The 16,824-nt window shown below is 41.3% G+C and overlaps 1 protein-coding gene across 2 annotated transcripts in view; it reads left to right on the top strand.

Annotated features, from left to right (window-relative positions):
- The window catches only part of PDE4DIP (phosphodiesterase 4D interacting protein), a 220,591-nt gene that overhangs the window by 126,140 nt on the left and 77,627 nt on the right, over nucleotides 1–16,824 (top strand). Inside the window, exon 1 of one of the 2 annotated variants that reach the window (XM_023222705.3) lies at nucleotides 13,631–14,831. The exons of the other annotated variant lie outside the window; for it this stretch is intronic. Within the exon in view, the coding sequence (XP_023078473.1) occupies nucleotides 13,707–14,831 (1,125 nt within the window). The 5' untranslated portion in view covers nucleotides 13,631–13,706. Of the gene's footprint in view, nucleotides 1–13,630; nucleotides 14,832–16,824 lie in introns of those variants that run through there. 2 annotated transcript variants of the gene reach the window in all.

The following is a 16,824-nucleotide window of genomic DNA, read 5'->3' as shown; positions in this document are numbered from 1 at the left end:
TAAAGAACCAAAGCTTCTAATTTCAAAGAGACTAAATTATTTATATTCTATTCTACAAGGATGCTTAGAACAAGAATAAGTACAGCATCCAGGGGATAATATTGCATGACCATTGGGCAGAAGAAATGCATCAAATCACATAAACTGTACTAAATTGATACGCTTTTTTAACATTGCCTAATAAAAATTTATTGTTATTGTTATTACCCAATATGGTGTACATTTAGAAACCTGATACATTGTGCTGTTTGTTCTATAAGACTGTGTTTCCTACCCTTTTTCATAGAAAATTCATTTTCATAGGAAATATGTACATCTATGGTATTCTGAAATAAGTGACCATGGCTGCTCACGGTTTGAGGCAATTGCTCATGGCCCCCTCAGGACCCATGCGCCACCCTGAGAGGTGAGGGGATCAGCATCTTTGCACAATGGTGGACCATGCTGAGGTACACTGTGCTGGAATACCCAGGTTGGAAACCTCTGCCACAGGAGGCCTCTGATAGTTGGTCCTCTCAAGTGTGGAGAATAGAAAGCCTCCCATAGCATATTTCCTTGTTTCTCCCTTTGGGTCTACGTCTTACGGAAAAAAAAAAAATTGGGCCCAAGGACTGGTAGTGTTTTCCCTCAATTTACATAGTAGTTTAATTCACGGAAAAATTTAGTGTAAATTAACATCGTGCTCCTATATACAGAAGAATTAAGTTTAGGTTCAGATGATTGTAAACAGTTTTATCATCAACCAATGGAACATTCAAATTCCAAAAGTCATTTGGAATTTGGGACAATACTTTGTCCTGTAACATCCCTTGCCTCACTTATCATTGTGACAACATCAAAAACAAGAAACACCCCCATAAATTTTCAAAATGCTCTCTAGGAGATGAGACAGTTGCTCAGTGAGTACCACTGGTATAGGGAGTCCTAGCCTTCCAAAGGTTTATAGTCCAATGAAAGACTCCAAGGAGTAACTCACCTGGAGGTCACCCTTCTGTTGGGCCTTAAAGACTGGATACACCAGGTAGAAAATAGGAAATGGAGCAATATATACAGTGATGTGGAACACAACTAAGGAATTGGAATTGGGAGTAATCGATGTTACCAAAAATAAGTATTGGAGAATGATAAAATATATAGCTGGAAAGTACCATAAATGTTGGGCTAAGGGCTTCATGTTGTAGGCACCAGAAAAAAAAAAAAAAAGCAAGGGAATAAAAGCATATGATTTGCATTTAGAAAGGCAATCCTAGTTGTCGTGGAGACTGGGGATTGTTTGAAGAGCAGATAATTGATGTCACCTGTTGAGAGAGCAAATCATAATCTGGCACAGCCATGAACTGCTTTGTCAAGTCTGTTCTTTGAATTGGTTGGGGGAAAGAATATTATAAAACCAATTACAAAGCACTTTGTCTCTGCCCTCTGCACAGGTAATGTATGATGAACCTTGCTATTTGTGACTCTTGGAGCCTATGTTGTGGGTGTTAATCCTTGTCTGCTAACAGTATACTTCTGCTGTAACAGTTAGAGTTTCACTGTATTCTACTCAAACCTTGTCTGCCATGCCAACTGTCACCACAGAAGAAAGACCCTTACAATGTGGAAGGCAAAAGTTCAATTTCTAAGCTCTGGGCCTATTCTTCAGAGGCTAAAGAATCTCCTCAACTCCAGAGAAGCCATCCCTGGAGTCCCTCAATGATTCAGCTGGAGGATGGAGGAGCTTGAGTTCTAAAGACTTATTCATGTCCTTTAATTCCACCTACACTTCACAATTGAGAATACCACAAACAGCTGGGCCCTAGAAGAAAGAAGAGCTCACAGATCTTGCACTTCTAGGTCTGAATTGTCCAGGTGAAGAACACTCATTGACCCCACATCCCATAGATAACTATTTCTCATGTGATCCCAGTATGAAAGTCTGGAGTATAATGAGTATAATATACTCACTATAATATCTGAGTACAGGAAGTTCATTCAGAGTTAAAGATTATTTTATTTAATTGATCTTACAGTCTTTTTAGCTGTTTTCCTTTTCCATTCTACCAAAACATTCTACAACATTCATTTTAGTGGGAATGCACAATATTTATGAACATCTATAATTCTTACAAAACAAAGAAAGTACCACCAACTAGACATGCCATTGATTGACATCATTCCATATTTCCTTCCAATCCTTCTTGATGTCCATTCAGATCAATCGTATGTGTGATCAGAGTGTTGTGGAGCTTTTTGATGTGAGGCTGTGACATCTTGTCCACATCTTTTTCACTAGGGAGTCAGAAAGTCTAATAAAGTTTACAAAGCATTTTTCTCTTCCTCAGTAAAGGTATCTACACAGTTGCAGGGAAAAGCTAGCAATTGTTTCAGTTATTGATATTATTTCCTTCTACAGAATGTTAGAAGCTTCATCTCAATGAAGGTTTTAAATGAAACCAGACCTGGAGGGTGTGAAGTCAGAAAAAATGATGCCCTTGCAAAGGGAGGTCTGGAGGAATTCTTGTTTTGTTTGTTGCCTTTTTTCTGTCTGCATTTCTCCTTCAGTATAAGATAAGCAAAATTTATTAACATGTAATCTCACTGTGGTTGGCTTATAAAATGAAACAGGATAACACAATTAGGGAGAGGCCCACATTAAGTAAGTGAGACCTTCCCACTCACACAAATTAGCACAGTCAAGCTGTTGCATTTATGCCTTGTTTGGAACTTAATGTAAATAGTACTGCATGCAGTGAGGCATATTTCCTAAAATAGCAAACATTCCTGCGTTACCATGGAGAGATCTGCTTGGAGGTTAAGGCAAGAATGTGCTCTAAATGCTCAAGGCAGAGACTGAAAACCTTGCAGGGATTAGGCAGCTCCGGACAACTTCATATAAGGAGATTTTTTTAGAGTAGCTTTTCAGTATCACCTTCTTTCGCTGATGAATGTTGAAGCTGGAGACTCATTTACAAATCCCCATTCAACATTATTGTCTCCCAGACAACCTTCATTAATAATGTGTCTCCGAAGCAGGCCTTATCAGCTAAAACAATCATTGCTCTAATCCTTTTGAGCAGCAAAGGAAGTGGAAAAATAGGCAGCTGCTTTACAACTTAATGATAAATATTTATTGAGCACTTGTAATGCACAATGTACTGTTAGGTGAAGGAAGAAGAACACAGAAATGTATAGGATTTAGTCTCTGCCTTCTAGAGATTACAATAGGAGAAAGTCACTGATGAAAAAAATACAAGGCAGTACAGAAAGGAAAAATCATCATGGACTGGGCTCAGAAGCAAAGATTTTGGTCTCTGAGAAATGAGTAGGATTTTACTAAGTAGAGATGAAAATGAAAGGCATTGCTTTATTCATTCATTCAATGATTATTTATTGAGATCTAGAAAGATACTGTTCCCAATACTTCAGAAGCAGTCTTAGTCCACTCAGGCTGCTATAACAAAATACCATAGACTGAGTGGCTTATAAACAATAGAAATTCATTTCTCACAGTTCTGGAGGCTGGGAAGTCCAAGATCAGGCCACTGGCATTTTCAGTGTCTGGTGAGGGCCCACTTTCTGGTTTATGGATTTCCTGTTGTGTCTTCACATGGTGGAAGGGACTAGCTAACTCTCTGAGGTCTCTTTTTATAAGGACACTAATCTCTCCCAAAGCCCCCACCTCCTAATACCATTATGCTGGGGGTTAGGATTTCAACATATGAATTTGGAGGGGAATACAAACATTCAAACCATAGCAGATACCAAGATGAGAAAGCTGTGGTTCCTTTTCTTAAGTAGCTTACCAGTTAATGGGGAGAAGGCAGGATGGAGAAATGACACACAAATTACTGTATGTACAAAAAGTATTCTGGAAGATGGAAGAAGATAAAGATGTCTTTTGGTGGTACTTAGAAAGGCAGCTTGAAGGAAATACTTGACGGGTGGATAGGATTGTGACAGTTGGAGGTGGTAGTGATAGAATATTCCAAGTGTATGAAGTATAGAGGTAGGGAACTTCAGGGTAGAGAAATAGTAGCAGGAATAGAATATAGGGGGACAGAAAAATGGAGTGGAGCCAGATTCAGAGAACTTTAAGAGGCAGGTAAAGAAGTTTATGATTAATGGGGAAGTCATTGGGTCTCCAGGTTTCTTTGAAGGAGAGTGATATCTGAGCTCTGCTTTAGAAAGATTAATCTGAAAGGAGGATAGAGTAGAGGGCAAAGAAGTTGAGGGGACTTATTATTTTGGAACTCTATTACTTAAGATATGAAGTCATTAGGGCCAGGCATGGTGGCTCACACCTGTAATCCCAGCACTTTGGGAGGTCGAGGTAGGTGGATCATGAGGTCAAGAGTTTGAGACCAGCCTGGCCAACATGGTGAAACCCTGTCTCTACTAAGAATACAAAAATTAGCCAGGTGTGGTGACACGTGCCTGTAATCTCAGCTACTCGGGAGGCTGAGGCAGAAGAATTGCTTGAACCTGGGAGGTGGAGGTTGTCGTGAGCCAAGATAGTGCCACTGGCACTCCAGCCTGGGCAACAGAGCAAGACTCCATCTTGAAACAAAACAACAACAAAAAAGACATGAAGTCATTAGAGGGTAAGGAAGGATGAAAATTTTGTGCCAAGGCAAAAAACCAAAATAAAATCTTAGTATATAATAGTTCATTTTCTCATTCATACATTCTAGTCAATGACTATTGAGTGCTTACCATGACTAGGATAATGGTGCTGTTAGGTACTAGAGAATTACCTTCTAAAGAAGGAGACAGATAAATAACCAAATAATCAAACAAATATATAACTTCAAATTGTGTAAGTACATTGAAGAAATTCGCAAAGAGCAGGGATTGGCAGACTTTTTCTGTATAGGGCCAGATAGTAAATAAGCTGCGCAGGCTGTAAAGTTTCTGCCATTGTTGCATAAAAACAGCCATACACAACACATACGAATGAACATGGCTGTGTTCTGACAAAACTCTATTTGCAAAAACAGGTGGGGGCTGGATTTGGTCCACAGTCCATAGTTTTCTGACTCCTCATATAAAGTACTAGGAGGAAAGGGAGGCACTTTAAACAAGGGGAAGACAACAATCAGGAGATCAGTCTTTCCTACGGTAATTTTGAGATGTCTATGACACATCCACATGCAGATATCAAATAGGTAACCTGGTATTTGAGAGTGGCACTCAGAGGAGAATTCTACAATAAAAATATAAATTGGAAGCCACCAGTATAGAGATGGGAAAGGATGAGATGACACCAGAAGAGAACAGACAGGTGAAAAGGGTCTAGGACTGAGCACCAATGAACAAAAGGTACACAGCGTATGACTCTTAGTTCATAAATCTAAGGTAGTCATCAATTTAAAGTCCCTGTCTGAGTCAGGATGGTGAGAAATCCAATTTCATACGTTTGGTATTTCCTCCTATCCCTACTTTCTCAGCTAGTTAAAGGTCCGTAGGTTTCACCAGGTGCCAAAGCACCAAGGAGACTACTCTGATCATCGATCTCCCACTAAAGCATCCCTGCCTCAGTAAGCAGGGTTTGCCAACCCTAGAAGCTTGTTATATTGAACCTTTTATGGAGCCAGAATCCCCTGCTGAAAAGTGCAGCCTCTCCAAGTCACCCCATTACTTCCCTCTCTGAGGTCCTGCTGCTTCTCCAGGGCACTGATATGGAATGGAGGTGGGTAGTTGTTACTCTTTGACCTCCAGTCTCTTTCCATCTGGGTGAAATGTCACTCTCTCCTCTTCGTTGACTTCAGAAACTTTTCTCTCTCCTCTCTTCACCAATGGGACATCTGGCTCAATCTTCTCAATGGGCTTAAAATTTCAGGAAAGTCTAGAAATGCACTTGGCTTCAAACATCCTCTGCTCTTTGCTCTGCAAAAATTCCGGAGTCAAGGAAATGCTAAGGGCTTGATCATCAGATTAGAAGGAGGGAAGGAGAGGGCCAGGCGCAGTGGCTCATGCCTGTAATCCCAGCACTTTGGGAGGCCGAGGTGGGCAGATCATCTGAGGTCTGGAGTTCAAGACCAGCCTGACCAACATGGAGAAACCCTGTCTCTACTAAAAATACAAAATTAACTGGGTGTGGTGGTGCATGCATGTAATCCCAGCTACTCAGGAAGGCTGAGGCAGGAGAATCGCTTAAACCTGGGAGGTGGAGGTTGCGGTGAGTCGAGATCGCGCCATTGTACTCCAGCCTGGGCAACAAGAGTGAAACTGTCTCACACACACACAAAAAAAAAAAAAAAAGAAGGAAAAAAAGAAAAGAGGGAGGCAGAGATACATTACACAGGTAACAAAACAAATTTATATCCAAACATTTACCCTCTCACCATCTGCCTAGGGAAGAAGTACGAGATGAAGCTGGAAGGGAAGTAGGTTAGGATCTTTTTGTAGAGATAACAAAATGTCAACCTACAGGTAGTGGACAATGATGGATCTTTACTGTGAATGTTCTGCAAATAACGTGCACGATAATTATAGTGGTAAGCTTCTAAGGCTGTGTGATACAATTCAGGTATCAGGTTTCAAGAACCTGAAATGGAAAGTGCAGTGAAAATGTGAAGCAAGATACACACGCTAGAGATGTTCAGAAAAAGGATAGAAAAGAAGTTAGCTTTTGGCTTGACAGGGAAGGATTCTGGGAAGTAAAGGTCTACTCTGATGTTTTCAAATCCACTTGGTTTACAAGTCTACCCAGTTGCACCCAGTCATATTAGGAAATGTTATGCCTCACCTTATCTGTCCTGTTAATTTCTCTCTAGATTTTGACAATGTTAACCATCCCTATCATTCTTGAAACTTCCCCCTCCCACCTGTGCTTTGACTGTGCAACTCCTCCACTTAGTATTCCACTTAGTTGTCTCACTCACCTCAGCATATCCCAAATAAGTGTTATTTTTTTGCAAACAGATGCTCCAACTCCTACATTTCTGTTTATTTATGCTACTTTCTACCAGTCTTCCAGACTCCAAACCATTTTCTCCATCATAAACCTTTCTTTTCTTTTGTCCTCTGCATATACACCATCAAGTCCTGCTGTTCATTTCTTCAAGGTGATTCTCATATTTACCACTTTCTTTCCATTTCTATGCCAGATCTTTATTACCTCACACATGAATAACTGTAGGGTCTTTTTAGCAGATCTTCCTGTAACCATCCCAAAGTTCTCCTTGAAAGTGTAATCCATCCTGTTGCCTGGGTAATCTTCCTAAAAAAAGGTTTTCATCATGTCATTCTCTGCTTAAGTCCGTAACATTAAGTCCAAGTTCTTTTGCCTTTGTCAAAACATTAACCAAATTCTAGTTAGTGTCTGGCTTACATTTGGCTCTTGATACATGTTCTTTGAATGAACTATAGAGGATTAGATGTATGTCTGGATGAACCTGGTCATTCAAAAATCCCCAACATCTCCCTCTACCTACAGGCTAGCACTGCTTTTAACCCAAGTTTCGTGGCTTTTAAGGAAGCTATTTTATTTTGCTGGAGTCCCTTCCTTGGCCTCCTTCGTCCTAATACCCATCTCAAGTGCCACTCTTGTCCCTTCAACTATACCAGCCCATACTAACCTCAACTTTTTCTTTACTCACACCAAATTGAACTCAATACCATTTAGTTTACCAGTCAATTGTTCTAACTGTAGCGTGCACCTTTTCTCCCTTTTAACTAAACTGAAAGCTCACTGAAAAGAGAAAAAAAGTATGTTGCATTCTTGCTCATTGATTAACAAATACTTTAAAATTTACTTAACAACCTATGGGTATTTAATAACTTGAAAGACTCTAATGTTTATTATTAGATGGATTTTGCTGAGTAGCATACTACTATAATCTGCAGATGAACTGGAAATCTCCTGGCTTTAAAACAAGCATTTCAAAATGCTGTGTTGTTAATTAATGGAAAGCATGATTGTTTCTGACTTCTTAAAGGTTTTCAAGGAGCACAGGGAAATCATGCACCTGCCTGTGTGTTACCACAAAGCCTAACTGGCTTTACTTTGACATTCTTGCATTTTCTCATCTGCCTTAGTTTCTCTGCCAGAATCACATTTTTCTTTTGGTGCATAGTTTTTTAGTAATTAGAATAGTTATTTCCTGTGTCATAACTAGGGCAGTGAAACCTAATACAACTGGTTTGGGACATGGGGATTTTCCACCTCTCCAATTCTTTTGGAAACTCCCTCTCAGCCCAGAAGTAGGTCTTAGAACACTACCACCCAGTTGCCACACAAGGGGTGTAAAAGTGACTATGGTGACTGCAACATTTAGAGGTCAAAACAGAGATAGTGCAAAAGACCCCACACCACAGTAATATTTATAAATCTTGTTCCAAATGCGGATGCAGTTCTCTAAATTCAACATAGATTTTGTTAGTAGTTCTTCATTGATGTGCTTTTCTATCTGCAGAAGTTCTGATCTTTTGTCTGATACAGCTTAGGATCGTTCTCCTTCAGTGGTTTTCTAAGTGTGGTTCCCAGATAGCAGCATCAACATGATCTGGGAACTTGACAGGAACGCAAATTCTTGGGCCCCACCGCAGACCTTATTGTTGTGTCAGGAACTCAAGGGGGGTAGGTCCCAACAATTTATGTTAACAAGCCCTCCAGGTGATTCTGATGCATGCTTAAGTTTGAAAACTGCCGTTTAAATTCAACATATTTCATTGTAGATTAGGAAATTAAAAGCCAGATATAAGTGACTTAACCTAGGCCATAAAGCAAAGAAGTGCTTGTAAATGTATTTATCAATCAGTGATCAGGGTGAACTGTTGATATATAAAATTAATAATTTGTTTAATCATAATATGAAGCTTATTCTCAAATTTTTTGTTATGTGCCTTCACTAAGTTTTAGAAGTAATAATTTTATACTAAACCATTACAGAAGCCCCAAGTCTCACCTTAACAACATGCCTTGCTTCAATCATAAGTGTTTGGTGTACACATGCATATAAAATATTATCCTAAGGTGGGGCGCAGTGGAACCCGGGAGGCAGAGGTTGCAGTGAGCCGAGATTGCGCCACTGCACTCCAGCCTGGATGACAGAGTGAGGCTCCATCTTAAAAAAATAAAAATAAAAAAAAAAGCTCATATGGATAGGCTTAAGTTTTTAATTTGCAATTGGGTCTTTTACAGAATTTCTTCTGGGCTATATTTTATAGTATTTTCCTAATTTTCAAAACTGTTCTTAAAGTGGGGTGACTTTCTACCAAAGAAATCCCTCAAATTAAAATTTTTGGGGTAATACATAGTTTTAACTTATTTACTCCCTTTAATCTTTTTTATTGAAATATACTAATATGGATACAATCCACAGATCTAAGTGCCCCATTCAATGAGCTTCAACAACTCTACACACCTATGTTATCTTCATCCAAAACTAGATACAGAACAGCTTCATCACCTCAGAAGATTTCTTTGTGCCCCTTTGCAATCACTTCTCACCCTGTCTCTCACCGTTCAACCACTTCCTGACTTATATCACTATAGATCTGTTTTTTCTATAGTCTGTTTCTTAGACTTCAGATGTGATCAGGTGCATTCAGGGTAGTACGGCCGTAGACCTGTTGTCAGACTTCAAATAAATGGAATCACACAGGATGTAGTCATTTGCATATGGCTTGTTTCACTTAAGATGTTTTCGAGATGTATCCATGTTGCATGTATCTGAGTTCATTCTTTTTCATTGCTGGCTAGTACTGTATTGTATTGTATGAATACACTAAAATGTGTTTCATCTACCTTTTTTCTTAGTAACAATTATATTTTTTTCTTATCACAAAAGCAGTTAAGTACTTACTGTAAGTTATGTAAAATATGTAATACATAATGTAAAAAATTATAGAAAATAAGGAAAAAAGAAAATAAATATCCATAATTCCACTCTCTAGACATAACCATTACTAATAACTTGTGGATCCCCTTTGAACTTTTGTTTATATAAGTTATCTTCTTACATTATATATTATCATATGCAGTATAAAAATTCTTATTTTAGGTTCAAGTTTTACCACTTAGACCCTTTATTAGTGTGTTAAATTAGCAGCCCTTATTTTAACTATAAAATATTTTCTAAATTAAATAAAATCTAAAATACCTGAATAAACATTCATTGTCCAAAATTCAAATGATACACAGTAGATAGAATAAAAAGTAAATGTCATTGCATAGCCCCACCACAGGTAACCAGTTCAACTGCAAACTCTTGACCACAAGATAATAATGATAAGGACCAAGAAGTGCAAAATTTATTATCACATAATTTTTCTAAGTTTTATTTTTAAATTTTTATTTTCTATATACCAGTGATCTTTTCATTGGGAACACCTTATTTCATAATACCAAATGCTTATATAGGGACTAATTCTAGTACAACAGCTTATATCAACTTTGACATACAGTTTTGAACTATTTTCTCTGGAAGTGAACAGACTGCCATCTTCACATTTTCTGATTGCTGAGTGGTTTATTCCCATCTGTTTTTGGAAGTCTAGATATGTATAGTTTTCTTAGTATATTGATCTTTACTTATAGCAAACATATTCTTCAATGGCAAATTGCCTTTTCTCCATTTGTATTGACCTGTATGACTACACCAAGCTATCTATATACTGTCATGAAAATTTGGAGACTATCAGTTAGATGCAAAATCCTTTTGAGGAACAGAGAATAACCCAAAGTATAATTCAGGGTTTGCTCTTGAAGAGCACTTTGTTTCATTCACATTTTCCTAATAGGAAAATGTGGCTTGCATTGACAATAAAAAATGAGATCTTGATTACACTTAAGACTGGGTACAGCAAGGTAGTGTCCTGGCAGGCAGTCTGTCTTTCCATCAGTCAGGGTAAGTCCAGAAACTCTTTGCCTTTCCATAGATCACTATAGATTCCAAAGCATGTTGCTTAATTTCTTCCAACTTTGAAACTCACATACCTAGAGGCAGGCAAAAATGCAGCTGTAGTTTTACTTGAAACGTTTTTATATTCTTGGTTTTTGAGTAAGAATATACACAGTAGATGAAACTACATGTGCAAAATTCTACAGCCTATGATATTAGGCCATTCTTGCATTGCTATAAATACTTGAGACCAGGTAATGTATCAAGAAAAGAGGTTTAATTGGCTCACAGTTCTGCAGGCTTTATAGGAAGCATGGTGCTGGTATCTGCTTGGCTTCTGGGGAGGCTTCAGGAAGGTTACAATCATGGTGGAAGGTGAACGGGAGTAAACAAGTCACATGGCCAGAGCAGGAGCAAGATGGTGCAGTGGAGGCACCACATACTTTTAAATGACCAGATCTCAGAAAAACTCACTCACTATTGCAAGGGTAGCACAAACCCATGAGGGATCTGCCCCCCTGACCCAAACACCTCCCACCAGGCCCACCTCCAACACTGGGGATTACAATTCAACATGAGATTTGGTGGGGCCATATATTCAAATCATATCGCCTACTAAGCCCAAAGCTCTAAGTACTGTCTTTCTCTCTTACAATAGAGCTACAAGATTTTGCTTTGGTGATTAAGAGAACAATACAATCTTATGTAGGCAGAGCCCCATAATGTTTTAAAGTTACTTAAAATATTCCAATTCATATTAAAATAATAATAGCCATTATTTAATGAGCTAAACATGGTTAAAGCATTTCCTCAAAATTATCTCATTTGGTCTTCAATATGAAGTTTGGGGGCTTATTATGAATTCTCATAGATGGCATTTGGATGTCTTCAGGTTTAGGAGGATGGGCTCTGTCCTGGGAACGAGGTTCAGAAAAACTTAGACGTTGCTGGCCTTAGCTTACAAGGTCAAGTTAGTAAAAAAAAAAAAAAAAAAAAAAAAAAAAAAAAAAAAAAAAATATTAACATGATTAGAACTGGGAAATGTCCTGCTCTAGGGGACTGCAAGTGATTGCTGAGGTTGTTCCTCTTGTTCCGTGTCTGAATGCCTCTCAAGCCAGGACGAGAATTCCTTATTAAAAATGGCCGGAGGGCGCGGTGGCTCAAGTCTGTAATCCCAGCACTTTGGGAGGCTGAGGCGGGCGGATCACGAGGTCAGAAGATCAAGGCCATCCTGGCAACAACGGTGAAACCCCGTCTCTACTAAAAAAATACGAAAAATTAGCCGGGCGTGGTGGCGGGCGCCTGTAGTCCCAGCTGCTCCGGAGGCTGAGGCAGGAGAATGGCGTGAGCCCTGGAGGCGGAGGTTGCAGTGAGCCGAGATCGCGCCACTGCACTCCAAAAAAAAAAAAAAAAAAAAAAAAAAATGGCCGGAGGTACCTGCATCCCACCTAGTCAGGGCTGTAGCTTCCCTCCTCTTTGTGTGCAATCCAAGTTTTAGACCCAAGGGTGGAGGACCTACCACTGTACAGTGCTGAGTAAGACAGGGTTCTCACTGAAGTCAGTGACGTTCCCAGTCCTTTCTGGCGCGACCTGCATTCCCAGACACACCAGCTCTTGCCGAAAGAAGCTCCGTCTTTTGCGCTAGTGTTTGTCTACCCTCCCCTGCCCTAAAATAATGAATGCCCTCTACCTGAGGGAAAGAGACTTCAGTGGCGGTGATCTACTCGCGGCTGGCTGCATCCTTGAAAAAGCCCATTTCCCTTTTACTATCTTCAAGATCTTGGTTAACCAGATTCACATTGTATTTGCAGGACGCTTTCTCAGGTGACTGCTCTGTGCTCTTTTTTACCTAAAGTAGGGCAAAGTCACCCAAGGGTGCTAACCCTTCCCCACCCACATCAAGGGAGAAACACTACTCTTTTCTGGACATTCCGGTTCAGAGTCGAGGAAAGGGTTGCACGGCCCCTCCCCACCCGCCCCTCCGTTACCAAGTCTTCCCCCGCCCGCCTCGCAGTCTGAGGGCCTTAGAACCCAGGCGGGGCGAGGCCGGGAGAGGTGGGGCTGCTGGCTGGAGGCGGCGGCGGCGCGCAGCGGTACCTAGCGGCGCTGCCCGGCCGGCAGCCGGAGGACGTGGCACTGTCCGAGGATCCAGGGGGAGGGGATTCGGCCTTCTCCTCCCCGCGAGGAGGAGCCTCGGGACATCCAGCACAGGCGGAGGGATCCTTGAGGGCACTGGTGCGCCTTTCAGGTGAGCTTTTAGCAGATAAAAGCGGCTGGCTGTGGTCCGCGCCAGTAGTGTTTTCTGCTCCGCACTCCCAGTGAGCCAGGTGCGCAACCGGAGTTGGGGCGAGGGGCGCGCTGGCCACCCCGCATGCGTAGAACCGGGAGCCCGCTGACCGGACTACAGCTCCCAGAGGAGCCTTGTGGAGGCCGCAGACGCGGAGCAGCTGGCGCCATCTTGAAATCTGATCCTCAATCCCCTAGCCTTTGCGTCTGCGCGGCTGGCCGCTGCTGCTCTGGGAGCCCAGTCTGTTGAAAGGGTAGGACATTGAGGACGCGGCGGCTGGCGGGAGAGACAGCTGGCGAGAGACATGGCAGGGTCGGAGCGCGGCCTGCGCCTCTGTCACTCAGCATCCTCTTAGACGTTTCCACGCCCGCCCCCTGCCCAAGGGGCGGGGATGACGGCTGTGGTACCCGGAGCCGGCGCATGGGGTAGGGGTGCACCCCTGCAGAGTGGGGACCCCACTGGGCTGTGCCATGCTGACCGGAGACCACTGAGGCGGGAGACAGAGCGCGGCGAAGAGCCATTGAGTGGTCATCCAGTAGCCGCCGCGGCCGCCGCCGCCACCTCAGGAAACTTGGCACCCGCTAGGAGGGAAGATGAAGGAGATTTGCAGGATCTGTGCCCGTGAGCTGTGTGGAAACCAGCGGCGCTGGATCTTCCACACGGCGTCCAAGCTCAACCTCCAGGTTCTGCTTTCGCACGTCCTGGGCAAGGATGTTCCCCGCGATGGCAAAGCCGAGTTCGCTTGCAGCAAGTGTGCTTTCATGCTTGATCGAATCTATCGATTCGACACGGTTATTGCCCGGATCGAAGCGCTTTCTATTGAGCGTTTGCAAAAGCTGCTACTGGAGAAGGATCGCCTCAAGTTCTGCATTGCCAGTATGTATCGGAAGAATAACGATGACTCTGGCCCGGAGGTCAAGGCGGGGAATGGGACGGTTGACATGTCCGTCTTACCCGATGCGAGATACTCTGCACTGCTCCAGGAGGACTTCGCCTATTCAGGGTTTGAGTGCTGGGTGGAGAATGAGGATCAGATCCAGGAGCCACACAGTTGCCATGGTTCGGAAGGCCCTGGAAACCGACCCAGGAGATGCCGTGGTTGTGCAGCTTTGCGGGTTGCTGATTCTGACTATGAAGCCATTTGTAAGGTACCTCGAAAGGTGGCCAGAAGTATCTCCTGTGGCCCTTCTAGCAGGTGGTCGACCAGCATTTGCACTGAAGAACCAGCGTTGTCTGAGGTTGGGCCACCTGACTTAGCAAGCACAAAGGTACCCCCAGATGGAGAAAGCATGGAGGAAGAGACGCCGGGTTCCTCTGTGGAATCTTTGGATGCAAGCGTCCAGGCTAGCCCTCCACAACAGAAAGATGAGGAGACTGAGAGAAGTGCAAAGGAACTTGGAAAGTGTGACTGTTGTTCAGATGATCAGGCTCCGCAGCATGGGTGTAATCACAAACTGGAGTTAGCTCTTAGCATGATTAAAGGTCTTGATTATAAGCCCATCCAGAGCCCCCGAGGGAGCAGGCTTCCGATTCCAGTGAAATCCAGCCCACCTGGAGCCAAGGCTGGCCATAGCATGACAGATGGAGTTAGTTCCGGTTTCCTTAACAGGTCTTTGAAACCCCTTTACAAGACACCTGTGAGTTATCCCTTGGAGCTTTCAGACCTGCAGGAGCTGTGGGATGATCTCTGTGAAGATTATTTGCCGCTCCGGGTCCAGGTATACAAAACGGCTACACAGTGCCTTTCTGAATATAGCTAGCTGGCCTCTGGCTTCACATGATTTCGGTCTAGGTGGAGGTTAGTAATATTCTAGACTTGAGAAAATTAGTCATGAGCCCATTTTTGCTGCACCTTTTCTATGTCTCATTTAGTAAATGTGATTCGCACTCAGATAATTTGCTTTTCACAGTCTTTGTAAAATCTGTTGGCCTTCCCATTATCAAAATTGTATACCTTTTAAAACAAATAGGTAAAGATTCTCACTTCACTTTTATCCTATAAAAAGAAGACATTTAATCTCATTTCTAGCACTAGAACTTTTCCTCTTATCTCCTTTTCTTTCTTTTTTTCTTAAACAACTTTTAAAATGTGTTCTTGTTTTCAGATTTATAGACGTTTCCTCCCATTGGCTTTCTGTAAGGCAGTTAGTTCTCTAGTTCTTCCCAGAGCATTGACGCTTTCATCCGCAAAATGCCTGTAAATGATTAGAGCATAAGGTAAAAGGTTTGGGGGAAACCTATTAATCCACCAGTAAAGTATTATAACATCTGGACAATATTTATTATAATTAATAGTTCATTGGAGGATTAGTGATGACTCATTCATAAAAGAGACAGGAATTCAAGTATTCAAGTACAGTATTGTCACTCAAAACGTTAAGGCATAAACTGTTCACAGCCAGAACTCTGCTGAGTTCTACTGGAAGATATTTGATATTAAGAAAGGATTAACCCATTATTGGATCAGAGGAGAGTTTCATTCATTATAGTCTTGAATTCTTAATGACTAGAGGATGGCAGTTGCTTAATTTGAACCATTCATGTCTGCCCAATTGATTCTCTACCAACCTTTTAAATTCAGCTATGGTAGTTTGTTTCTATAGCAACAGTAAATGCTAGGTTCAGTTAACTTTGTGAAACACACTGGCATGTTCCACTTGATACAACTTATTTAGCGATACTGTCACAAAGGCAGATGTGATCTAGAAGGCATTTTTAGAAAGCCTGCTACTGGTCAACATCATCCCAGAAATTTAGAGCTTGATAAGTGACATTGTTGATGGTCACATGAAACTTTTGGAAAGTAGTTCTGTGGTATGTATACTTTCTATCACAATAAGCATCTAAGCAGAAAACAGGAGAAAAGTTTTTAAATTTACACAAAATTATCAGTAGCAGCATAGATGAGAAACAGCAGAGATGAAAGTGTCATGAAAGGTAAAAAGTCAGTGCGTTTTCATTTGTATAAAATGTATGTACTTCTTTTCTTTTGCTTTTTCTTTCAGTGGAGCCTCACAGCTAAATTTGGGCTTTACAGTAGACATAGGTGTTACAAATTAAACATGGTGTTTTCTTATTAGGGTCTAAAATTAGTTGGGCCAGGATGAATGGGAAATAAACTCATCCCCCCAACCCGCCACCAAATATGGCCAATACTGTAGAACATTACATAAAGACTGAGGAAATAACAGCCAAAACAAGGTCTTTTTTCTCTATATTTAAATAAAATACTATATTTTGGTGACCGGATTTTGGAGTTGAGAAGAATTTTAAAGATCATCTTCAGGCAGTCTCTCAATTTGGAGATATGGAAAGTTCATTCTTTAACTAACTTAGCCCATGCAGAGACAAAGGTTTCTGACCATTCTCAGGCGAGACACTTTAATTCTATAAATTAAACCCCATTGTCTGAAGTATATAAATTTAAGTAAGTACTTTTTTAAAACCAGGAGCCCTCTTTCTCTAACCTAAGGATGCTTGGGGGATTTTTTAGAGATTACGTGAAAAAAATTGTCATCTGAATGAACACATATAAACTATGGCAACTGTATCTTGAGGTCAAGTCCCTTTACTTCACTAAATTTGAACATTAGAGCTTTAAAATAGTAGCATATGACCTTTCTGCTGTGACCTAACTTACATTCTTACATTGTTTACTGTTTCTCGAAAAACAAAAATTGGGAGGGAGAAAATGTCATTCAGTTTCAAGAA

The sequence above is a fragment of the Piliocolobus tephrosceles genome, chromosome 1 (genome assembly GCF_002776525.5).
Source record: "Piliocolobus tephrosceles isolate RC106 chromosome 1, ASM277652v3, whole genome shotgun sequence".
Taxonomy (NCBI): Eukaryota; Metazoa; Chordata; class Mammalia; order Primates; family Cercopithecidae; genus Piliocolobus; species Piliocolobus tephrosceles.
This window is presented reverse-complemented; position numbering and strand designations above follow the sequence as displayed.